Raw genomic sequence first — 26,376 nt, forward strand, 5'->3', positions numbered from 1 at the left:
AAACTTTAAAGGTTTTAAGTTTGAAAGCTATCAAGAACCAATGCAACAGCAATACTCACAAGACAATATGTAAGAAATGAACTTTAGAACTTGGGGGGGAGGGAAGGAAAGTGGGAGAAAAAATGACAGGGGGTAACAATGTTTGAAAATAATTGTACTCATTACCTTACTATGTAACTGTAACCCCCTGTATATCACCTTGACAATAAAATTAAATTTTAAAAAAGGAAGGTATCAAGAAAGTGAGGAGACAACAGAAGGAGAGAACATGTTTGCAAATCATAAGGGACTGATACCCAGAATATATAAAGAACTCCTACAACTCAATGATAAACAGCCAATGCAATTTTTAAATGAGCCAAAATGTTGTGGATGTGGCTTGGTGGAAATGGACTTGCCTAGCATGAGGGAGACCCTGGGTTTGATCCAGCACAAGAAAAAACAAAAAACAAAAAAAGCAAAAGATGTAAAACAGACATTTTTCCAAACCTGACAAACAAATAATCAATACATGAAAAGATGCTCACTATAACTACACATCAAGGAATTGTAAGTCAAAACCACAAACAAGTACCATTTCATAGTGACTATGATGGTTATAATTTAAAAAAGCAGTAACAAATGTTAGCATAGATGGGAAGAAATTTGAACCTCATACATTGCTAATAGGAATACAGAATAATACAGACTTTGAAAACAAATTGTCGGACTCTTGAAATGTTAAACTTACTATATTACCTAGCAATTCCACTCCCAGCAATACTACTTACCTAGCAATACCACTCTTTTGGTATATACCAAAAGAACTGAAGGTGTATATTTAACATAATTTTGGCATGAATATTCTTAACTGCATTATTCAAAGTAGCCAAAAGTGGAGACGTGGAGACGTGAGCATATGCACACCTGTAGTTACAGATACCTAGGAGGTTGAAGTAGGAGAATCACTTGAACCCAGGAATTTAAGACTAACCTGGGCAACACAGCCACATATCTCGGGGGGGGGGGAACAAGGAAGAAAGGAAGGAGCAAGCAACTCAACTATCCAGCAAATATTGAAGAGTAAATAATATGTGACATATTGATACAATAAAAAATTATTTAGCCATAAAAAGAAATGAAGCATTGATACACAATGTGCTGAAAACAGTGTGCCACACCAGACACAAGAAATACACATTACGTGTGTCTATTTACACAAAATATCCAGAATAGACAAAACTAAAGAGGCAGAAAGCAAGTTGGTGATTACCTAGAACTTGGGCAAAGGAAGTTGTATGGAAAGATGGTGATGGCCAGTGAAGTTTCAATCGGAGGTGATACAAATGTACTAACTGAGTTTGGTGACAATTGCTAAGTTCTGTGAATATGGTAAACACTCCTGACTTGTGGATGGTTTTGCTTTTTAATCTCTTCTCTTTTGGTAATGGGGATCAAATAATCAATGTTATACTTATCAGGCAAATGCTTTGCCATTGAGCTGCATACCAGCCTTTGAATTGTATAATTTAAACTGGTAACTTGTATGGTATATGACTATCTCAGCAAATCTGTGTTTAAAAAGAAAAGTATGAACATGCCATCCTCCCTATTCAGTTAATTCTGGTCCCTTTTGCTCCTAGATCCCAATGTCAGGTGCCAGTGGAGATCATCTGTGCCTGAATGCAGAACACCAACTTAGATCAAAGATGTCTCACTTATAAACAAGGGATCCTTTTTAAAGCAGTCTTTGTCATCTTACACAGCAAGAGCAGGCTTCCTCTGCTACAACTAAGATTAAATTGTCTAACTTTTCTGGTATCAAAAAGTGCATTTTTTTAAAGGGCAAGAAGAAAAGAAACGTGGAAACATACACATTCTTCTGAGTCATGCCTCAGGGGCCCTGCTGGCAACTGAAGTCATTCTATTTTGGTAAATACCCCAAAGCACAGCTGTGAATGGTACAATTAAGGGGCTTCCCTAGAAGCCCCTGCCCTGGCAAAGGCCAGCATGGACCACCTCTCTGTAGAGCTCCAGAACTGAGCCCACTGACCCTGGAGTAACATGAAAGTGTGGCTGGCCCTAAGTGAGGAAAGTCTCTAAAAATTAGTGTAGATCAGGAAGAAAATATCTCATTCTCTCTACTTTCCTGAGGCCAAAGTTTAAAGAGAAAAGCCTAGGTGCAAGGATTCTGGGCAAAGGAAAATGTTAGAGCAGACAAGACTTAGACAAGTATGATCGCAAAAGCAATAAAACTGTTTATTTAATAAACACTAGAGTTGTGTAAATAAGTGCCCCTTTCCAAATTACAAACATGGGAAGCGAGGCAGGTAATTCTGATAGTATTGCCATTAGTCAGAACATTTTCAAAATGACAATAAAGACCTTCTGCAAAGCTCAGGACAATGCCACTCAATAGTCTCAAAACAGGAAGACTTGGTTCTTTGAAGATAGATTTTATTTTCTGATAAGTAAGACTTTCTCCCAAAAGAGTAGAAAGTTAAGGTCACTGATGACCCTGAACCTGCTTTGCCAGAAGCAAAGCAAAAATGAGAGTAAAAACTGGTCCTGAAAGCAATTCTCCAGCCTGAGGGTCTAGCCCCTATAATCACTACTTTGCAGGGACAATAAGTTTCTGTGGTGTAATTTAGATGTTCTCATCAAGCGATCCCTGTCTTTTCCTCCAGCATTCAATGTTCCCAAATGGGAGAGACTATCAGACTATTAAGAATATCCAGGTGCTGGTGGCTCACACTTACAATCCTAGCTACTCAGGAGGCTGAGATCTGAGGAACATAGTTCAAAGGCAGTCCAGGCAGGAAAGTCCATGAGATTCTTATCTCCAATAAACTACTTTAAAAAAAATGCTGGAAGTGGAGCTGTGGCTCACATGGTAGAGTTCTAGTCTTGAGCAAAAAGAAGCTCAGTGATAGGACCCAGGCTCTGAGTTCAAGTCCCAAGACTGGTGCACGCACGCACAAACGGTGCACACGCGCACACACACACATACAAAGCAGTCAAGAATACAATCAAAACAATTACAGCAACCTCAGGGTGTCTTAAGCAGACATAGTGAAGCTTCAGTAACTGGTCAATCATGGCTGAGCTGTGGAGGAACTGAGATAAAGAGAAGACTGGATTTCCACCCTTGTTTCACCCTGCCCACAGCACCACTGCTGTAGCTACACAAGATGCACAAGATGGAGATCAGGTGTGGCCCTGGCATCATGGTGAGGAGACAAGCATAGATCTAGGTCTCAGGAGCCTAACTGCTTTCTAGAGGACCTGGAAGGAAAGGTGAGGTAAGCATAATGTTTAAATGCTGTGTAGATTATAAACCACTTCCACACACATCCCATTGGTGGTTATATACTCTGTTTTCTGACTACTGAGGAAAGCAAGGGGGTATAGGGATGTAAAATTACTGAGAGGAAATCAAGCCAGGTCACAGACTCCAAGTTCAGTCCAGTGTTCTTTCCAGGATATTCCTCATATCCAATGTTAGCACAGCACTGGATCAATGGAGTGATTACAGGCCCCATTCATGATCTTCAGCAAAACATCATTTAGGTAACTCATCTCAATGTCATTTATTTCATCTGCAAAATGGGGATGCTAGTAAATACTATATGGGTTTTTTTTTTCTTAAGATGAACACGAAGATGCATGCAGAATGTTCAGCCTGGTCCCTACAAATTGTGAAGCCACAACATACAAGTCTGACTACTTTATGGCACAAAGGGGAGCGCACCCTGGTGGAAACATTATTGGGACAGGAATACCAACCTCTGAGCCCCACCAGTGTGCATCATTTTTGCTATCCGTCACTAGACTCCTTGCTGCCGAAATGCTGAAATGCCCTAATCAAGAGCATGAGACAGCAGCGCCACTCGCTGCCCTGCCAGCCCAGAACTATGAACGAGAAGAGCCCCTCCCTGAAGAAAAGGGAATGAGCTACAATAAGGAAAAGGGAACACTCATGGGATATCATAGAGATTTAAGACCTCCCGTGGCATCTATTGGATGTTAAAAACTCTAGAACACTTTCAAAGGGAAAACAGAAAGGTTCCCCATGCTTAGATACTGCAAGCCCCCTGCTCTGAGACTAACCCTAACCCATAAACTAATACCTTTTGGTCAACTAAGGCTTACTGGGACATTATTTTATTGACTCTTCACCACGACTCCACGCTAAAAATGAAAGAAGGATTTGTGACTTTACCTTATCAAGAGAATGTTCAATCACAAAGTTAAGACAGCAGAAAAAGTAGATCCTAACCTAGATCTGTCTTCCTCCATCGTCTCCGCTGTCTCAAGGAAGGAAGGGGTCAGGCCCGAACAGCCTGAGAAAATGAGGTTTCATGCACAAAAAAGTTAAAGGTAGCGCCCCTAATGTTCCCATATAATATTGCTTTTATTTTATTAAAAAATCTTAAACAGAAGGGTTATAGTACCATAAGTCAGGCACTGAGTACATTTCATTTTGGACAATGTCACCCTTTCTCTCACTCTCTCCATTTTTCCCTCCCATCCCACCCATAAGTTGTGTAGTTCATTTTCAACAGGGTGTCCAGTGAGTACCATTGCTGCATTTGTTCATCCTGTGTCCCTCCTTTTCTAGGTATACTCCAAACACATATACATAAAACAGCAAAAAGAAAACAAAACCACAAAAAAGAAAAAGCCTCTTATCTCCATTTGAATTCATTTCAATAAATATTATTTTATATGATCAGATGCACATAGGTATTGTACCTTTCTGTTCCTTTCCTAAGAGTGTCTTACTTTGGTCTCAACTATGTGTGAATGGCTAGAAACCTATATAATTCATGATGTCCTAGTGTGTTTTAGATCTAGTTTCTGCTTATGAAAGAAAACATGTGTCATTTGTCTCTCTGAGCTTGGCTTACCTCACTTAAAGTGATTTGCTCTAGGTCCATTTATTTTTCTGCAAATGACATTAATATTATTCTAATGGCTTACAAAAGTCCATTATACAACCTTGCTTTTAATTCTCTCTACAACACAAGGCAAAAGTTAGTATTATCACTCACGTCTTACAGGTGAGGCCAGTCAGGTGCCATGTAAAGACAAATCACCTGAGTTCTGGGAAGCCCCAGCTCTAGCCAGAAACATTTTATCTCTAAGCCAAGGTTTCCCACCTGAATGACAGTCGGGGCCACTCCATGATGCAGGACAACAGTGTGGCAGAAAACACATGATGTCCGCATCCTGTCTCTGCTGCTTGATCAGAGGTATGTCATTTAGCAACACCAAGCTTTGGCTGCCTCACCTATAAAATTTAAGCAACACTCACAAACTCATTGTGAAAATGAAATTCACTAGTAAGAAGCCAGCACTGTGTAGCCTTTGTATGACCACTTGGGTGAGAGTGATTTATCAGCATTATTCTGATTCTAGGAATCGTACAGCTGTCAGGTCAGAACTCCCTGACATCTCCTTTCATACCTTGGCTCTTGTGTTCTTTCCACTTCTGAGCATTATTTCAATGAAGACCTAGCCAATTACTGGTACCAAGAACAAGAGACCACTAATCCAGTAGATTACTGGATTGACTGAAAGTACTTACAGACACTTTCACACCTTAGGATAAAGTGTAGGTTCGGGGTTTTGTTTTGTAATCCTGGATCACTACAGAGACACAGGCTTCACTCTTAAGCTTTTCTTACTGACCACTAAACCATGGGGCTTTCTTTACTTGTATCCCTAGGGAAATAACTCTGAATTGTTTAAAACAAAAGTGACACAAAGGACAGGTTTGGACCCACCTTTGACCAGCAGGTAACTTCTCACTTCTTCACTGAGGTAACCCAACATCCATTCTCTCTCTCTCTCTCTCTCTCTGTGTGTGTGTGTGTGTGTGTCTCCCCTAGGTCTTGAACTTATAGCCTGGGCACTATCCCTGAGCTTTTGTGCTCAAGTCTAATAGTACTCTACCACTTGAGCCACAGCTCCACTTCCAGTTTTTTGGTGGTTAATTGGAGATATGAGTCTCATGGACTTTATTGTCAAGGCTAAGTTCTAACCATGATCCTCAGATCTCAGCCTCCTGAGTAGCTAGGATTACAGGCATGAGCCTCCAGTGCCAGGGTTTGGGGATTTGTTGGTTTGGTTGTTGTTGTTGTTTTTGTCAGTCATGGGTCTTGAACTTCAGGCTTGGGTACTGTCCCTGAGCTCTTTCACTCAAGGCTAGCACTCTACCACTTAAGCCACAGTGCCACTTCCAGTTTTGTGGTAGTTAAATGGAGGTAAGAGTCTCATGGATGTTCCTGCCTGGGCTGGCTTTGAACTGTGATCCTCAGACCTCAGCCTCTTGAGTAGCTAGGATTACAGGCATAAGCCACCAGCACCAGGCCATGGTTTTGTTTTTTAAGTAGTGTACAAAGGGGTTTCAATTCCACAAATCGGGTTATGAGTTCATCTTGATCACTGTCACCCCTTCCATCACACTCCTCCATCTTTCCCCATCCTATCCAATACCCATTCTGGCCACTACTGTTTCAGGCCTAGCCACTTGGACTGATGGATTGGATCAGCCTGGTAAAGACAGCTTCTGTGGCATGATTTTGGAAAGCAAACACCAACACACACAATGTTTCTAAAACAGCTGCTGCCCCTGCACGGAATGCCCCAGAGCAAGAAAGCCAGTCTTCCCAAGCCTTAGTTTCTTCATCTGTAAAGTGAAGGCTAGCAACTCGCACCTATAAGCCAGTTGTGCTGTGAAGCACTGTTTTCAAGGGCTAGACCCTGAGCTAATTCCCGCAGCCACTTCCTTTCCTCTTTCACATGAAAAGGACAGAAGCAGGAAAGGAAAAGTCACATGCCATGAAAAGCAAACCTAGGGGCTTGAGTGAGCCCAGGCCTCAAGCATCCAACAACCACAGCAGTTTGCTACAACCCCCTAAGCCCTTGCCCAAACTGACAGAAACTGCAGGTACCCTGGACTTGTCACTCACCAATCAACATTCCTCAAGGAATTAAAATGCCATAAAATCTGCTTAGTGCCCTATGTCAACTCCTCTAATCTTTCCTATTTTAATTTGATGACAGTGAAGGTTAGCCAAAGGGTAATAGACTTGTTTAAAACCTCCAGCCTGATTCTCTCCAACCATAGCCCCTGTTCCTTTGTCAACCCTGGCACATTGCTGGGTGGTGGGAATGAAGTGGGATGGAAAGTGTCAATGCAGGTCCCCAAACACCAACTAAAATCAGAAATGGGAAGCCTACCAAGCTCCATGAGGTTCTGCTGTAATCTCTGCTGGGCTACCATGCTGACTGCCTCATCTCTGCTCAGCATTTAGGTACCAGCAGCCACATAAGCACTGACTTCCTTCTCAGCCTAGTGGATTAGTGTGAGCACTGAAATCAGAGCTTACATGCAAATTCTTGCTCTGCCTTGTGCAAGCAAACTACCCACTCCAAGCCTTGTTTCCTCACCAGCAAAATGAAGACCTTGACAGTATCTCCCTTGTGGCTTTAATGTAAGGATTAAATCAGATTAGATGGAAAGTCCACCTAGCTCAATAAACATCAGTTGTGAGTAGCAAAGGCAATTACCAATGTACCTCCAGTTATGGTTAAAAATACAGAGCAAGCAAACCACAGGAAGACAGAATAACTAAGGAAAGACCCACTGTATCTATAAGGCAGATAAAGTTGACTCTTACCCTGTTCTAGCCACTAGCCAGTTTGTGACCATTTTACAAAACACTGAGGTAGTCTATTGCCAAATGATTTCAGAAGGTTGGTATGCAGGAAGAAAGTAACGATCTTTATAAAGCTAAACTGGGGAGGGAAGAGGGAGGAAAACTATCTTTTGGAAGATACATAAAAAGAAAACTTGAAGAGATAGTTAAAAATCTAACTCAAGGCTCAGCTTTCTTTGAAGACAAAATCTTTCAACATTAATGGCCACATGTTCTCAGATCTTGCCACCTGGTCACATGGGAGTGCTTCAAGTTGTCACTGGACTGAGGAAGGGACAAATCACACTTGAGTCCTTTCTCACTAAAAGACCTTATGCCAGGTCAGGATGGTCAGAAGATCTTTGAGGGTCTCTGCAAATCCCAACCTCACATAACATTTGTGGCTCATCACAGGTAAATCAATACTAGGACATGAAGCCTACTATCATTCCACCCATATTAAATGCATATATTAGCTTAATTCAAATACATCAAAGCTTTCTCTTTGGGAGGGATGGGAGGAAATGTTGAAAGGGGTAATGTTGATCAAGATGCATTGTATTCATAAAGTGCTTTGTTAAATAGCAACTCCTTTGTACAGCTACTTAAAGATAATAAAAAAATACAATATTTTTTTTAAAAAAAGCTTTCTCTGACTCCAACCACACTAGAATCAACCCTTGGAGCTTCCTAGAAAAAGACTCATTCAGCACTTCTCTTTTACGAACTTCTTGCTAGCTTTCTTCACTTCTGGCATTCCAACTTTGAATTTTGATTTCACCTCCCAACAGATAAAAATTCTGAAAAGAGCCATAGAGTCATCATTGATATAAATTTTTTTAATAATTTAGAATGTGTTAAGCCCAAAGATAAGTTAATTTGTACATTGTCATTTTTGAGTGAATAAAATACTAAGGGGCTAAAAACTACTGGTATAACAGGGCAGCATTTAGGGCTGGGAAGGTAGCTCAATGGTAGAGTGCTTGCCTTGCATGCATGAGGCCCTGGGTTCAATTCCTCAGCACCACATAAGCAGAAAAGGCTATAAGTGGCCCTATGGCTCAAGTGGCAGCCTTGAGCTGAAGAGCTGAGCACCCACTCCAAGATTTCAAGCCCTACGACTTGACAAAACAAAAGGGCAGTATTTAACATCCTAACTGGTTGGGTTGTTTTCGTATAATCTAAAAGCAGTCCTTTAAATACAAACCGGTTTTTATTATACACCATTGTTATTTATTTAACTATGAAAATTCAAGGATGTCTACTAATACTAATACAATATTGGCCACTTCCTGAGATTAAAGTAATAAAACTACATCTTCTACAAGAAAATGGGAGAAAGGGGTAGGTTCTTTGCATTAATCCATACTATCTGTTTGTATCCAGACTTGTAAACCAAGTTAACACATCAGGGAATGCACTTGAGGGAATACATTTTACACATAATGAATGTCCAAAGAAGTACTTTGTGAATCACAGTAATGACTATCTCAGTCTCCCTAGCTTTAGTCCTCTATTAATTCATATAATAAAAAAAGGAATGTTCTATCTGAAAAACTTTCATTCATAGTACCAGTTAATGTTATGTCCTAACCCTTTAGGAAAAAAAAAAAGTGAGTACAGAGAATACGTGTTGCACAGCACTTCTGACTCTTACAAAAGCACCACAGAACCGTGGCTCACAGTGCCCCGACATTGTATCTTACACTGTACAAAGATTCATGCTGTACAATCCTCCTTGGACTCCATTTTTTGAAAGTACTTTGTGAATACGTGTGGCTGCCTCCCTTGGTGGAGGGATAAAATCCATGTAAGTTAGGATGTGCTTTCTTTTGCTACCACTGCTAGAAACGCTCAAGGCCAATGGAGTGCCCAGAGGTGCTACCAATCCACTGACTTTAAGTGCCAGGCAGGACTACTTTTGTTTCTATTCCCACTGTCCCATTTTTCTTCAAACTCCATTTTCTAACCTAGCTCAGAGTTTTTGGGAATTGAAGGGACATAAACCCTATGCAAATACTGTAGCAATGGCAAATTTTCACTGTGTATGAAAAATAAGTTTGTTAATATTAAAAGAACATGGGATATCAGAAATTACCTAATTGGATAATAATAATCAGACTGAAATAATCTATCCCAAACTAATGTGGAAGTCAGGTACTGGTGGCTCATGCCTATAATCCTAGTTACTCAGGAAGCTGAGATCTGAGGATTGCCAGTCTGGGCAGAAAAGTCTGGAGCCTCTTATCTCCAATTAACCACCAGAAAACCACAAGTGGCATTGTGGTTCAAAGTGGTAGGGTGCTAGCTCTGAGTAAAAAAGAGCTCAGGGACAGCACCTTGAGTTAAAACTCAATGGCCAGGGGGAAAAAAAAACTAACGTGGAGCCTGGTGCCACTGGTTCATGCCTATAATATTAGCTACTCTGACGGATGAGATCTGAGGATCACAGTTCTAATCCAGCCTGTGCAGAAAAGTCCATGATCTCTTACCTCCTATTAACCAGCAAAAAGCTAGAAGTGGAACTATGGCTCAAGTGGTAAAATGCTAGCCTTGAAGGGGAAAAAAAACATCTCAGGGACAGTGCCCAGACCCTGAGTTCAAGCCCCAGGACTGGCATGTGTGTGTGTGCCCATACACACGCATACATACACACACCAAAAAAAGAAAAAGAAAAAACATTGGAGCCAGGTGCTGGTAGCTCATGACTATAATCCTTGCTTGCTATTCAAAAAGCTGAGACCTAAGGACGGTGATTCAAAGACAGCCTGAGCAGAAAAGTCTGTAAGACTTATCTACAGTTAGACACATACACACACAAAAGCTGGAAGTGGAGGTGTAGCTGAAGTGGTAGAGCCCTAGCCTTGAGCACAAAAGCTCAGGGACAGCACCCAGGCCCTGAGTTCAATCCCTAGGACCAGCAAAATTAATTCAACTAATTAATTAGTTGCCTTTTCAGAAATTTAAAATACACTGTATTTTAGATGCACAGATTATATATACACAAACAAAATGAAAAACAATTCTGAAGTCTCACACAATTAGTGAATAACTAGAATGAGTTGGGTAGTTAAAATGGGGTGTTATTTTATTATTGTTTAATCATTTAAAAGAATCTATTCATATATTATTTGTATAAAATTTGGATGATTCTTTACAGTAAGAATGCAAACTATAGGAAATGACTGTTTTCTTAATGAAAAGGCATCAGCAACATGAGAAGCCACATCCAAAAGGGCTAGAGATCCAGAGGGGGCAGAGGGGACAGAGTTCAGGGAGCCAGAACTAGTATGCTCAGCACACAAAGTATTTGTTGACTATTTCCTTACGTAATTTCCTTACGTATAAGCATGTGTCCTCACAGCCCTACAAAAATATCTGCAAGTCTAGGTATGCTATATTTCCCCCACAGACACAGGAAACACGTGGCAGGGTGGGCCCTCGGGAGCTGACTACAGTAGCCGCAAAGGGAGGAGAAAATATGAGCCTCTCACCCATCCCTGTGTATCCCAAGTTCTCTCTTTCTCTGCTGCCTTGTGAGCTCAGTTCAGGCAGGGCCAGCCTCAGCTGGCCTGAGTCCTGCCACACACCCCGGGCAGTCTGCACCTGCCTTCCCTCCCCTCTGTCAGCCCCACCATTCTCTCTAGTTTGACCCTCATAATCATTCACTCGATCATTTTAACAGATGTCCTGGGATTCCTAAAATTACACTCGTGCAAAAATTAACAGAAATCACTGCTTTGAGAGTCAAAAGAAGTCATTTCCCCAGCCTGAGCAGTGTCTGGGGCCCTTCTTCCCTTGTGGGAAGAATAAGGCTGTAACCTAGGGGTCTGTGTCAACATCGACCCTCATTCTCCCCCACCACACACAGAAGGGAGGCCGCAGAGAGGTGACTTCCTTCTTCATCCCCACTTTCAGCTGTTCTTTTCCTCTTCCTCCCCGCATCAACCACTTCCAGCTTTCCTTGCCCAACCAAACACCCTAACTTCCCTTAACAATATCCCCGCTAGGTGAATACCAGTCTCACCTGGGTTAAGAGGGAACAACACCCCCTCCTTATTTCCATCATCTGGACAGACAGGAGATGGGGGATGAAAACAGCTTGGGACTGCTGATGGCAGAGTCCCAGGGAACAGCACACCTAAGAGGCAGAAGGGAAGCCATCACCTACTCCTGGGTGGCCTGCTAAGCCCGCTGTGCCCTGCAGGGCTAGGAACACCACACCAATATCTCTCCCCCAGTATATCCATCCTCTCAACAGTAACTGCACACAGGCCCCTTGGCCCAAACAGAATGGAAAAGAACTCTAGAACCTCGCAATTTCTTTCAGAACTTTCTTTGGTGACTAGCCGTGTAGGGGCCTATTTGGGGACTTTTCCTTCTACTGCACTGATTTAACAAGAACTAAATGTCTCGACTGCTGGGCAAGCTGTCGCCTCTGTAACAATTAGGAGCCTCACTTTCTAAAGCCAATTAAAAATTACACAAATACTACTGCCCAGTCTGCTACAATCATTTTTCAAATATTAGATTTAAGCAACAGATGAGAAAGCACTGTCTCCTCCCACAGGCCTTTCCTCAAATGAGTCAAGCAGGACTGAAGTACTACAATGTGAGACTAACCAATAACAGGTATGAGAACCTCAGAAACCTGACATGGGGGTAGGAGTGGAATCTTGGTATCTTTAAGCTCCCTGCTTCTAATACAGTTTCTCCCCCTAGGCTTTTCATTTTAACAGTGGACTGGGGTTGTAAAAAGGGCTTGTCTACCATGCTCAAGGTTTTGGGCTCAATCCCTAGCACCAGGGTGGGGTGAGGAGATATCCTGCTAGCACATATATGCCTACATATTTTTTTTTCTTTCAGATAAGCCAGTTTGAGAGCTTTTCCACAATTTATAATCCAAGGGGCTCAGACTAAGGAAGTTCTATTTGTCAAAAGTATAGCTGGGGAAGTGGCGCTGTGGCCCAAGTGGTAGAGTACTAGCCTTGAACTGAAGAGCTCAAGGACAGTACCCAGGCCCAGAGTTCAAGCCCCACGACTGACAAAAAAACAAGTGGAAACGGTATAGCTGGGAATTCCCTCCTTATGGTGTGCCTACTTAACAACAGAATTTGATTTTAAGGGTTGTGTTGGGTTTGATGGGGTTTTTTGGTGGTACTGAGGCTTATACTCCAGGCTCTACATTCACGGGGCAGGTGCTTTTACCACCTGTGCCAGCCCATTTTTGCTCTAGTTATTTTTGAAACAGTCTTGCTTTTTGCCTGGTCTAGGCTGGATCTCAACCCTCCTATTATACTTTCCACTGCAGCTGGAATGACAGGCAAGTACCACCATGCCAAGCTTTATCAGACTACAATGATCAGCTTTTTCTGAATCTCATGAACTTTTTTGCCCACAGTGAGGAAACACAATCCTCTTGGCAATGTTCTTTAAAGAGAGGGAGAAGAAGATGGGGGGGGGGAGAGAGATAAACAAAAACACTGCTAGAATTCTTTGTAAGGAACGTTAATAGCATTGAATTATATTTCTGAAGAACTATCTTATCTATTTGATAATCTGTTCTTTGTCCAAATGAGGCAAACAACAAAAGAGATGAACTGGCTCATACTGTCACTAGATCCTAACTTTGGGTAAAGTTTTGGTTACTTTGTAGCTCTTCTTCCAAAACTCTTTACATGAATAATGCTTCCAGCCAGGCGCTGGTGGGTCAGGCTGAAAATCTAGCCACTCAGGAGGCTGAGATCTGAGGGTTATAGTTCAAAACCAGCCTGGGCAGGAAAGTCCATGAGAATTAACCAGCAGAAAACACAGAAGTGAAGCTGTGGCTCAAAGTGGTAGAGCACAAGCCTTGAGCAAAAAAAGTTCAGAGATAACACCCAGGCCCTGAGTTCAAGCCCCATGTCTCACAAAAAGGAAAGGAAAAGAATAGAAATGGAAAGGAAAGGAAAGGGGAAAAGGGACAAAGGAAAGGGAAAAGAACTGAACTTTCATCCAGAATCACTCCCAATATTCACTATTGAATAGAAGCTGGCTTATGATAGGGATTCAAAAAGTACTATGAAGTACTGCTCTTTCTTCCCTCATACACCAATACAAAGAGTTAAATTTGCTAAGAAATTAGGGGTGAACTCTGACAGGTGTTTCCTACTCTCTCATTAATACTGGACAATAAGTCAGCCTCTCTGGATAAGGACAGTAAGTCAGCCTCTCTGGATAAACATTAATCATTAGCCAATTGTTGAAAATTAACTAATGATCTATAAGGATGTACCATGGCACTCTGTGTGATCATTCATTTTACCTATCCACTTATTCAACCTGCATTTCCTGATGTGTCTACTGTGAGACAGGTACAGTATTAAGTTCATGATGCTGGGGACTTGAATTAGACTCTAGTCTCAGCCTCTAGAAACTCATATTCTAGTTTTATCCAACGTCACTCAACTAATCAGCTGGTTTTCAGACCTCAGTTGCCCATATGCACAACCACCACCATTCAAGCCACTTCCCACAAGAGTTATAGAAATAAGGTAGAAAGAGAATGGTAATATAAAGAAGAGACTTTTCCATGTTTATGGGAGTCTAGTGAGAAATCAAATATGTACTTGAGCAGATAGGAGTAGGATGCAGGGGATAGTCAAAGGTCTGAGAAGGCTGGACAAAGGAGGCAGAATGTGAGCTGTCCTTAAAGAACAGCTACAAACTAGACATACAAAAATAAAGTCCAAATGTGCTGAGTGAAGTAGTTTACATTTATAATTCTAGCTACTCTATCTAGGCTTAGATGGGGAGGATACAGTTCAAAGCCAGTCTGTGAAAAAAAAGAACCCCCCCCCCCCGCTGCCAATCTCAACAGAAAGAGCTGGCTATGGCAGGTATATTGTCATCCCAGCTATAGGAGGAAATGTTAATAGGAGATTCTCAGTCCAGTCCAGGTTGGCCCAGGTAAGAAATGGGACCGTATCTCAAATATAACAGAGCAAAAGGCAGTGGTGCTGTGGCTCAAGTGGTAGAGCACTAGCCTTGAGCTGAAGAGCTGAGGGACAAGGCCCAGGCCCAGAGTTCAAGTCCCATGACTAACCAAAACAAAAAGAGCAAAAAGGGCTGGAGACATATCTCAAGTGGTAAAGCACCTGCTGAGCAGGTGTTAAGATCCTGAGTTCAAACTACAGTATAGTACTGCCAAACAGAAACAAGAAAAAAATGCAACTGAAATAGAAACAATAATGCAAAGATACACTAAAGATTGTTAGAAATTGACTCAGGACATCAGTAGGAAGAAGGATTCCAACTTGAAAGGAATTTGGCAAAACGAAGTTACCTTCTGCAGTAGGGTGTGCCATCAGCCAAAAATCTGGCAAGCAAGCACACAGAACAGGTGGGTCACTCCCTTTTTATCCCTAACACAGCAGGCCCTGCCCCTCTGCTGGAATTGGCTGAGCTCATGCTCACAATCTGCTCATGATTGACTAGTATGAAGAGAGTAGGATATCTTAATTACTCACACCCTCTGCTCCTTACTTGCTGATACTGTCTTAGCAGGATAATTCAACAAAAACCAAGCCACTAGGCCAAAGCAGAAACGTTTAAGCAACCCACTTCAATTGAAAAGATGGCTTTTCTCACAAGATGAAGGGCTGAACGTGTACCTCCCTTTTCAGCAAAGCCCAATGATCCAGGTTACAAATTTGTGTTTCAGGTCCCCTATTACAATTCACTGCACTCTGAAAATTGACAAGAGTCTAAACTATAAAACCATGAAGATCCAATAAGCTTGCTATTTAAGCCCAGCTAATAATAGTACCCAAGCCTCTTCGCCATGGTAGAGAGAAAGCAATCACACCAGACTTTCACAGCATTCCCTGTCATTGCAAGAATGCATAGCTCAGTACAGCTTCCCAGAGATGCCCACTGTCTCTCTACGGTGAATCCTGGAACCAGAGCCCAAAAGGTACAAGATCTCTTGGCTAAGCCCAGCTTTAAGGGTTCCTTCAGGCAGAGGTGGACAAGAGTCATTGACACTAAGCTTTTCAAAAACAACATGAAAAACTTCCACTGGCTTCCAGACATGGACTTGCACAAGGGCCAACAAGGGACCTACCACCCAAGAAGATCCTAAATGGTGACTTGAGGAAAAAAAGGAGGATATGCTTCTTCCAAGAGGCTTGTTCATTTGGCAGTTATCAATACTTACTTGCCGAACATGTACGATTATGCCAGAGAGGGCAGGGATTCAGAAACGGTTCTCTCTGATTTATTCTATAGATGATTAATAAAGAAATGCAACTACTTATATATGTATTATATGTATACAAGTAGAGAGCATTTTATACACAAGGTGCTGCAAAAGATGTTCCAGTACAATTGTTTATTTGGAGCTGGTATGAGAGCTCATGCCTATAAAACTTGCTACTTTAGGAGGCTGGGATCAAGACAATCACTGCTCAGGGGCAGCACTGGAGAAAAGCTTGTAAGATTTCATCTCAATCAATAAAAGTGCTAGGCATGGTGGTGTTTACTTGTCATCCCAGCTACTCAGGAAATGTAAGTAGGAGGATCACCACAGGCAGGGGTTTGCGGGGGGGGGGGGGAGGATAATATCATACTTGAAAAATAATGGGAACAAAAATGGCTGGAGGCATGGTACAAGGCCTCCTAGCAAATGTAAAGCCCTGAGTTCAAACCCCAATATGACCAAAAATGAAATTCGTTCATTCCATCACAGAAAAAAATCGAATCATTCTCAAGCATCTGTAAGGACCATGACTTCTGGTAGTTAGGATAAAAAAGACATTCACATGAACAAAATAGTATAAGAAAAGCCAGGAGGCAGACAAATAAAAGAAGGGGTGTTTAAGAACTTTGGGTGACAAATAGAAAAGGAAAACTATGAAGGAGAGACATGAAAGATAAAGCAAAAAATGTCAGACCAGACCAAGCTGCAACCTCACCGTGGGGTCTAACCTCACCTTGGTGGGCAGTGAGTAGCTGCAGAAGCCTTCAAAATCACACCAGCATCATCTGACACTAGTGTAAATGGAGAGAAAATGGAAGATGGAGAGGATTGTTATTGAGGCCAATGTCAACAAGCTAAAAATACAAATATACGGGCCTCAACAACGAGATTTTTACAAAAGGGGCAGGGAATCAGGAAAGAAGTCAAAGAGTTGGTTAAAAAGAAAACTTTTTGTTTAGTTTAATAACCATTTACTGAGCACCTAATATGAGCCAGACCTCCACAAAGAGGCCCTGTCCTCTGGACAGTCCCTGCAGGCTTAGAGGTGGATACAGTTATCAGCAGATAGCAAGGAAGCTCTGACTTGGCAGATGGGAGATCCTCATTTTGGATGTTTCTAATTTGAGGCAGTTCAGTGCCACAAAAAAAGGGAGGGAGGCTGGGGAGGGAGAATACCAGGAGCAGGCTGCCCAGACTAAAAATTGTCCCACTGTACAGTTTGCTTAGGAGAAAATGAGGATTAGTACATGAAGTGTTTTTCATCACAGGGAAGCATAAATTATAATCATCTGGCACCTGACACAGAAGAGCTCCCTCCTTGATGTCAACAGAAAAAATAAATGATACCCTCCTTCTGCAAGAGGAACTGAGGAAATACAGTGACTGATGGAGTGAAGAGGGCCACTGCTGTGGGAACTGAGCAAGTTGTTACCATGGCTTCAGCCTCCAGTAGTCCCCACAAGTCCGCAAGTGAATGCTGCACAAAAACTTAGATTTTATATTTTTAAAACAATCTAACTCTGGGAAAACTTGCTGCCCTTAAGGTAGTCACCAAATTACCAAAGATGGCTTAGTTACACACTACCCAGACCAAACACACATTGAACCCCTAGGGAAAGCCACGTTCCATATCCAACAAAAGTATTAATTTCACTTCAAATGACCTGAAACAGCCAGGAACACTAGCCAAAGAGCTGGGGCTGAATTTCACCCTAAGAGCTTGTCAGACACATTTCCCAGCAAGCTATCAGGAAAAGAAAACCACCAACTCCCCGATACACACAACTGTGTAACTCGTGTCAGCCTGCCCTTTGTTTTGTCAGTCACATTAAATGAAAGGTATTTACTACAGACGAAAAATAAGCTTTGTTCAGCTGCCTCTAAACCAACCCCCAAAATAGAGCAATCACTTTAATACAAACTGGGTCAAATGTAAAAAAAAAAAAAAAAACTGGAATCCCTGATGGGAGGACAGACATGGCATGGGACCTTGCTCAGAGTCACGGGCAAATCCACAAAGATCCTCCCTTCCCATACTAGAAAAGGAAATACTGAGAAACTGGCAGTACATAAATTCATCTAGCACATGACCATCCAAGTTAAAGCAAGATAGGAACTTTAATGCCATGAGTTCTAGCATACTCAGTAAAGAGGTCAAAAAACACACACACTAGCTTTTAGAACAGCCTGCCAAACTAACACACTGTTTATCTCACTTCAGAATAAATCTAGTGTTTAAGAATTATCAAAAAAGGATCCACTTGAAGAAGCTACAAGGGGAAAGAAGAGAGATTTATCCACTGTGTCCTGTATTTACTTCCTCATTCTTAGCTGAAGGATCCAAATGGTCCAAAAGTACTTATATCAGTACCCTGAATTATGCTGGGGGAAATAACCCGAATATTAATTGGCTTACAGATGCAGCTACATTAATTATTCCATTGATCTCAATTAATCTGCCTTTCTGGAAGGTATATATTTTCTAAGTTTGTTTAATCATATTCTCTTGATCTACAAAAAAGCAACAAACTGGGTCACCACCCTCATGGTTAAATTTGGTAACAAGGCTAACACCATCTGTGGCCTAGACTAGAATGATCCATTTCCATTGATGGGAGAATTTTCACTACTTCTGCCTTTCAACCATCATCTAGCATCACATGTCTACAACCAAATTGAAAACCATTGTAAGTGTCCACAATTGTAAGCCTCATATAAATATATATTAACAGTTTGTAGGTGTTTAGCTCACATTTACAGTCATATTTTCAGCAGCAAAAGCTAAAAATTCCTGCAAATTCTCTAGAAATCATGCTAACAAAATATAAATACAAGTAGACATCATGTTATTCCTGAAATATACACGATATTTTAAAATGTAATGAGAAATTCTGGACATAAACAATGAAAGGTAAATTCACAACAGCATAATTTCACTCTCTTTAGAAACCAGAAAAACCCTCTATATTTAGGGAGAGTCTCATGTGTTCACCTTTGTAACACTTGCTCAGGGAAGAACATCTAGCCCTGCTCAAATACAGCTTTAACATGAGAAACCAAAACCAAATGAAAGTAACTAGAAAAGAAAGCAGAAGAGTTTCCAGCTAGCCAGCATTTTATCTACCATTCTGCATGCCTCCAATAATATTGACCCTTGCTAGTAAGATGTCTTAGCACTAGAAAAATCCTGAAATGGCTTCTGAATCATCAAACTAAGACTGCAACTGTCAGAAGAAAAAAAATAAATATTTTTTAAACCCTGGTGATCTTATCCTACTCCCTCAACTGTCATGAAGATGAATGACAAGGCAGAAAGGGTATGTGGGTATGAGAAAGACCCCCAAATACAACTAGCTAACAAATGAGTGGGACAAGTTCCAAGTCTCAGTCCAGTGCTCTTTAGGACCTTAAAAAAAAAAAGCAACAAAACCTACATCAACTTTTCCCAAAAGAAGTTCTATGGAACACTGGCTTCATGATATTAAAGTCTTCAGGGGAGAAAAAACAGCTTAAAGAACCCATAACCAATTGCTTTTAAGAACTGAGCTAGACAAAAATGAAGCCTGTTTTTTAACTGCAAAACTTCCCAGAGCTTTTACTTGGCTAATTCTCACTATAAATCTTTAGGAGGACAGTAAATATACAGAAGTATCCTGGTAAACTTAACTTTAGACTCAATTTATCTTGGGGCACTTCACAGGACCTGGTGTAGAAACTCTAATACTATACTTTTTATTCTCCAAATTTTGTAGTTATTAGTTTTGTTATGCTATATTCAATTAAAAATTCATAGGTCATGTATAAAAATCTGTAATTCTTTACTTACCAGAAAAAATTGACCAAAGTACTTATCACTCCCAAATAGCACTAAATTTTTCTTTAAAAAGCAAGCTAACATTATCAGGAAATGAGTGGTAAACAGCAAAAGCTTATATAGAGAGAAAAGTTATCTTAAAACCTGCTATAAATTCCTTCCATTAAAAAGTTCCACATCTATTTGTATAAGATCCATGATTTTAAACACTTGTATTCAGTGTAAATGTAAGCATGGGTCAAAATAAATAAATAATACAGCTGTAAAGCTGCATGACATAAACTTCAACCACCCTCAAAGCCAACTGCCAGGTTAAGTACAGAATCAAGTAATAACCACACATCAGGACAGCCAAGAAACTCTAAGACACTTACCAAGTTATGATTTGTTGAATTAGAATCATCTTCAGGGAATGGGATGTATATAGCTAAGGCCACACAATTGGCAAAAATAGCCAATAATATAAATATGTCAAATGGTCTGAAAAAATTTCCGTTAAGGTACATATATTATGAAAACATAAACCATTCCTCTTATTACATTCTCAATCATACCACCTCTGAATTACTTTTCAAATGACAATGACATTCACAAATTGTGTTTTAACTGACTATCCCATCTACTAGATTTCCAGCAGAAGTAATCATAGCTGGTCATCTCACAATATGTTGTTCTATCAAATGACCTCTCCATGTCCTTTTCTTCTGTTGCAAGGATCAGATGATCACATTGCACTCATTCTTCTGCTGCACATTGTATGTTAAAACCTAAAAGTGCTGAACAGCCAGTTAGGGCAGTGGGTGAACCAGGTTTCTTCTTCTTAAATTAACAAACTAACTAGGGCCTTGCTAAATTCCCAGCTGTTACAGAGAAGTAGCAATCTTGAGGTAAATCTCTTCTGCAGATCCTTGATTCCATGTGTTATAGCCGTTTTCTCAAGGGCTATTCCTGGCAGGGTCAGTGTAAATCTGCCATCTGGATTTGAGCAGACAAAGCGACTAGGACTTTCTCCATTTTTTCACTCTCTAGTGGCATGATCCAATACCTCAGACACTGATAAGCAAGCCAGGCTTCAGCCCCCTCTTTTGCTTTCTCTACTGGAGTAATCAATAGCTATCACTGTTTCAAATTAGAGCTAGACTGGAGCTTAGTTTATAATGTGCTGTTGCTGTATTCAATTTATAAACAAATTAAATTTAAAAGCCATAAGAAATCAGCACCAGAATACTTTCAAAGTGGGCATTAACAGTTTCAAATCTCGAGGGCAGTTGGAGGAATCACTTTGAGATCAGCCTTCAACAGATACTTGCTTAAACATGCTGGTGTTAGTAAAAGACATTGTCAAAACTGGCAAGATAAAAGTTGACATCTGCCAAGATGACTACTTTTCTTCTTTTGGTTTTCAGCCTTTCCAAACACAGGATTTTATGAATGCCAACCTAATCAGCAGTTCCTAGGCTTGACTTTACAATAATGCTCCTATACACTCACCCACAGAGGCAAGGCCATGGTTTAACTCAATCTCTCAGGGTACTAAGATTCAAGGATATGAACAGTCTTGATACCCTTCTGGGAACTCCGAAACTGATACAAGAAACAAGGAGCCCAAATCTCACTGGAGATACGTTGGGTTTCCTAAAGCCTCTGGCCCTTTGAACTGCTTTGATAACTTATCGGAATAAAGATAGAAATAACATTATTTCTTTCCTGACTTTGATGGGTTTATTCTCTTATTTCAAACCCAGTGTTACAAAATCTTTTATCTAAGGATCCAGGCATCCAATAAGATAGTCTACCTGAAGAAGACAACAAAATTTTCTTGTCATTTCTCCTCTCAGCAGATCCTCACTGAAATTTAAGTTAATTTCCCCCAAAGTAATTCTCCATAAAAACACACTTAGTCTCTCCTGTCCCCCATATCATCATTCTTCCTTTGCAATTTCCCTGATGATGTACATGATAAGCCTGCAAATATGAGAAAATACTATACCGCTCTGGAAGGGTAAATATAAAGTGTATTTTTATTATTATTTTGTTCTACTTTCAGTCTCCAGACACTAGAGGCCACCTTCCCATTGCCACAAGAAACTAGCAGGTCTAACTTTAACAGTTCTTTTGGGTAAGAGGACATCTCTCACTACCCAGGGTCTAAGACACTGCTATGCCTGTCTATAAAAACAAAACAGACTCTCCTCTCCCAGTGTTCACTGGGCCTGACATAGCTGTTTGGAAAGGATTTCTGTAACTTGCTCCCTGAAATAGAATGTCACTGCCATTGGAAAAAAAATAAATAGATCATGCATCATTTAATATCTATGTATTCTCAAAACTGTTCCACTTATAAGCAGGCTTCTGCCTGGACAGTCACATACCCCAATTCCTATGCACTTGTGTCTTGTAACTGAGGAAAGGAAGCTAGCAGCATGATCCAGAAATTTACTCTTTACAGATAAATGCTATGTACAAATTACTGTGCACAAAGAAAAACATCAGGCCTCTTATCACACTCTACCTATAAAAATTAATAACCCCACTGAGAAGTTTCTGCTTACTCAGAATCACATCAAGCCAACCACAGAAGGAAGACATCTTTCTGGCAAATGCAGTCGCTGACCATGACTCCAGTGAGACCACTAAGCTACACCCTAATTTAGCCATCTCTTTCCTGACACAAGTGCTGTCCTCAGGCGAAAGAAGAACTTAACGAGAAAAATGTACACATAAACTCCCAACTATGCAAGAGATACCATAGCATCTGTTCTAAAAAAGAAAAGGCATAAGGAAACATACCCTAGCATTCAGCTGCTCTCTCTGAAAACTGTTCTAGACAGTTGCCTGATTTTAACTCCTGACCATGAGCAGAGAAAATAACCAGCTAAGACAGAGGGTGTGCAAATAGTTCATTGGGTACTTACATTATTAGAGTTCTACTTACTAGCTGGCTATGTCCTCTGGGATACATACAGAGAGAAAGCTCTATATTCACACTCTTGCCTCTGGGTAACGACAGCTCTGAGGACCCTGTCAGTCCCCAAACACCCTTCTAGGGGAAGAAAATGCTTTATTTTACCCAGGCCAAGGAAATAATCAGATTAATTAGAAAGGTATTTGCTCAAAAAGCCAGCCTCCATCAATCTGTTCCAAAGGATGACAGGAACTGGAGTTTGGCCTCCAGATTTGGGGAAAGGGATAAGCAAGCCGAGGAGCACGATACTTTCCCAAGTCTTAGGACATGACAACCATCCTGGAGCATTTAGTTCAGTTTTAAAAATACAAAAGAGACACCCAGAAATGTAACTTCAGTCCAAGGACATAGGCAGAATTTTTTATAAAGGCAGCAACTGCAAATTCCTCCACTGAGAGGGCCGCTCTGTAACTCACTAGGGCTCAGGAAGAAGAGGCACACACAAGCCTTCCCTGAATAGGCTTCCTTATGCTCATGTTTCAAAGAGGTTTTCTGGAACTTATCAAAAGGAAATTCCAAGAAGCCATACTATTGGTCAGCCAAAAAAAAAAAAAAACTGCTCCCTATGCAGCAAATGTTCACATGACCAACTGGCATCACCAAATATAAAAGCTAGACGCAACCTTAGCCTTAGTTGTAGTTGTAAAACATTAGAATGAGAAGATTCCACTAAAGATCACTACCATGAAGTACAATCTTAGAATAGTCTCTTTTTCACTTTTCATATCAGCATATTTCATTGTCAATAGGTTCAATACACACCACTCTCTAAAAAATAATAGATTCAAAACTAGCCATCTAATATCTAACGACCTTCATACACCATGAAACTCCTATACATCTTCTACAGCTCACATTTCAGACTGCTACAGCTTTGTGTCATTTCAGAAAGCAAATCCTTTTAAAAAAAATACAGATGTTGAAATAGAAAATGAGAAAGACTTCCCAGATAAAAAGGATACTTCCATTCCACTATACTAATGCAGGCTCTTCGGATGGGGTTATTCAGTGATAAACAGAAAAGGGCGCGGGCAGGTCGGCTGTTAGACGAGTTACCCTGTTTTTTGCTCTTGGCGTATTGCTGACGTTTTCTTTGGGAGAGAGATCCTACAGGTGGGGGTGCGGAGGTACTCATAGTCTGGGCAGCCTTGGCCTGTCTAGCAGCATCGATTGCAGCTTGCCAAGACAGGACAGTTTGCTTGGAGCTATTCGGTTGAGAAGTTGGTCCTTCACCAGAAAGAGGGAGTCTGGTGCCTCTTGCATAGTTTACCTCTGGGGAGAAGGAAAAAAAGAATGATTTTACAACAACAACAAAAAAAAACAGGAATCCAATGAATATAAAAGGAAAAAGAAGCAAAAGTTGTCTCCCACCAAGGGAAAGCATTCCTGTGTTTCCATTGTGAACCTCATATCCTACTTTTAAGCAGCAGGCTTTGGTCAGATAGTCAAGTAGCAAGAAAAGTCCACAGAGTTCTGCTCCAGGTGGCAGTCTTGCAGGATCACTGCTGCACCATACCCAGCCTACTTAGTTCTCTTCCATCTCCATGTCTTCAAAAGGAGTCTGTTAGTACTGTGACAAACTGAGGTCATTCCCACCTTTATTTTATGTCTTTCTGACTTTAAAATCCCACATACCTCTTATGACTTAATAGATATTTATAACAGCTTTTTTCTAAAATAATCACCATCATCACACACAAAAAGGCAGTGCCAATAACTCAATAGTCTTAATCATTTTCAGGGTGTTACTCCAACATCTTTCCACAGCCACAAATGCATTTTTTTTAAAGCATAGAAAAAAAATCCTCCTCTGGTACCAGGCAATACCAAAAGCCCCATAACAAATATCTAGATTATGCACTGACACTTCCTGCATATGAAAATTCATGATGCTTGGGACTCATTTCCTCCACAAGCTTCAGAAAACAGAAAACATCTTTAGGGCTTTTTTGCATTTTAAATTGCAGCCGTATCAGGAAAGTCAGCATCCAGTCAGCCTGCACCTCTATACCTAGAATCGACAGGCTACATTACACCAGGGGCCCTCAAGGCCTAAGCAAGTATCATCTCAGTACAGGCTGGCATCCAGGAACACACAAGGCAGAAATCCAAAGGGGTCTGTTGGGTGTGAGGGCCCCCCTCATTTGAGTCAGGCCATCCCCAGGCAAGGTGCCCAGGCACCTGCTCACATTGGATCATGGTCTCCAGCTGAAGCACAACTCAAAGTGACAGAGGTAGCAGAGAGGTAGAGAAAGGGTTTTATATTTTTGTTTTTTACAACGCCAATTTATTGATAAGAGTCAAAGCAATCCCAGGCAAGCCTGGGAACTGAGCAAAACCAAGCGGGGCAGCAGACAATCAGAGCCAGGGATGAGTCCTGATCCTCTCCCTTGGGGAGCGCTCACCCGGAAAGGCTTCAAGCCTCCTGGGGTTGGGGGGGATGAGGACGATTTCCAAAGAGGGGGCTTGGCCAGAAGCTACACCAGCCTCCCTTGACCCAGCCCCCTCCAGCATGGAAAGTGCACGTGGTGCCCGGGGCCAGGGCTGAGGAGGGGAGCCCCACAGCGGCAGCGACTCTCCGGGCATTGCTAGGTTACCGACGTGTGCTCTGGAGGCTCGGGGAGCGGGAATACACGCTTTTACTCCATCCTCTTGCCCCAAGATTGCGAGACCCGGCCTCCCCCGCGAGGGAAGGGGTATGGAGAGGGGTGTGCGCTTCGCCCACAGGCGCAAACGGGGAAATGCTGTGGTCCCCAATGTTTCCGGATGCCGCCAAGGACCTTCTTAGTCAACCAGGGGGCGGGGGAGGAGGGGCAGGCACCGAGAGGCTGGCTAGGGGCTCGGCCCAAGACCAACACCCCTCCCCCTTCCATCACTCGGGGGCGAGGGAGGAAAGTTGAGCCCGAGGACACTGAACCCGAATCACCTCGACACGCCGCCCCACGGTACTCCACATACTGAATGCCCGCCCCCACCCCACAAATGCAGAATTAACTCTGACATTCAGGGCCTGAAGGGGAGAACGGAGTGGCTGTCGCGCATCTCCCCTTTCCGTGGAGACGACACCACGCCAAGAGCCTCCCCTCCAACCCCCCCCCCGAGCCCACCCAGCGCATCGGGGGTGGGGGGAAGGGGTGAGAGGCCGGGGATCGGAAGGAGAGGACCACAGCAAGGATTCGATTTTGCAGCGGGTTGGGTTGCCCAAGCTCTGGCTTGCTCACCGTTCGCGTGGTCCGCTTGATGCTGCCGTTGATGCTGCATTTTTTTCATCATCATCATCATCATCATCCACGAACATTTATTGAGCGCCTACTGTGTGCAGGGCACTGTACCGGGCGTTGGGGCCGGGGTGGGATGGGTAAGGGGTTTGTAGCGCGGTGGGAGCCGCGGTCCCTGCCCTTATTTTCGCTTCAGCAGGGGGTGGGGAAGGACAGGGACAAATAACAGAAAATAAGGGTAATTTATAAAAACCGCCTGCCACCCACGCTCCCTCTTTTTCAAAAATGGAGCAAAATAAACTTTTTAAAAAAATAAAATCAGATGTATATATTATGCTAATAATATATACATGCAATTTATGTTAATCTTTTTTTTTTCTTTTCCTGCAAAAAGAGAATTGGCTTGGTCCCCTCCTCTAGCGGAGGGACGCGGCGGCGATGCCGGCCCGGCCGCC

General features: G+C 41.9%; 1 protein-coding gene across 5 annotated transcripts in view; it reads right to left on the reverse strand.

Annotated features, from left to right (window-relative positions):
- The window catches only part of Cacna1d (calcium channel, voltage-dependent, L type, alpha 1D subunit), a 506,855-nt gene that overhangs the window by 335,965 nt on the left and 144,514 nt on the right, over positions 1 to 26,376 (reverse strand). For 2 of the 5 annotated variants that reach the window (XM_013030747.1, XM_013030748.1), the window contains exons 1-3: positions 25,925 to 25,991; positions 23,666 to 23,975; positions 20,113 to 20,218 (exon numbers count right to left, since the gene is read on the reverse strand). In XM_013030747.1, the coding sequence (XP_012886201.1) occupies positions 20,113 to 20,218; positions 23,666 to 23,975; positions 25,925 to 25,991 (483 nt within the window). Of the gene's footprint in view, positions 1 to 20,112; positions 20,219 to 23,665; positions 23,976 to 25,924 lie in introns of all 5 variants that reach the window. The other 3 variants (XM_013030746.1, XM_013030744.1, XM_013030745.1) reach the window with 3 other exon arrangements.

This window comes from Dipodomys ordii, unplaced genomic scaffold, assembly GCF_000151885.1.
Source record: "Dipodomys ordii isolate 6190 unplaced genomic scaffold, Dord_2.0 Scaffold132, whole genome shotgun sequence".
Taxonomy (NCBI): domain Eukaryota; kingdom Metazoa; phylum Chordata; class Mammalia; order Rodentia; family Heteromyidae; genus Dipodomys; species Dipodomys ordii.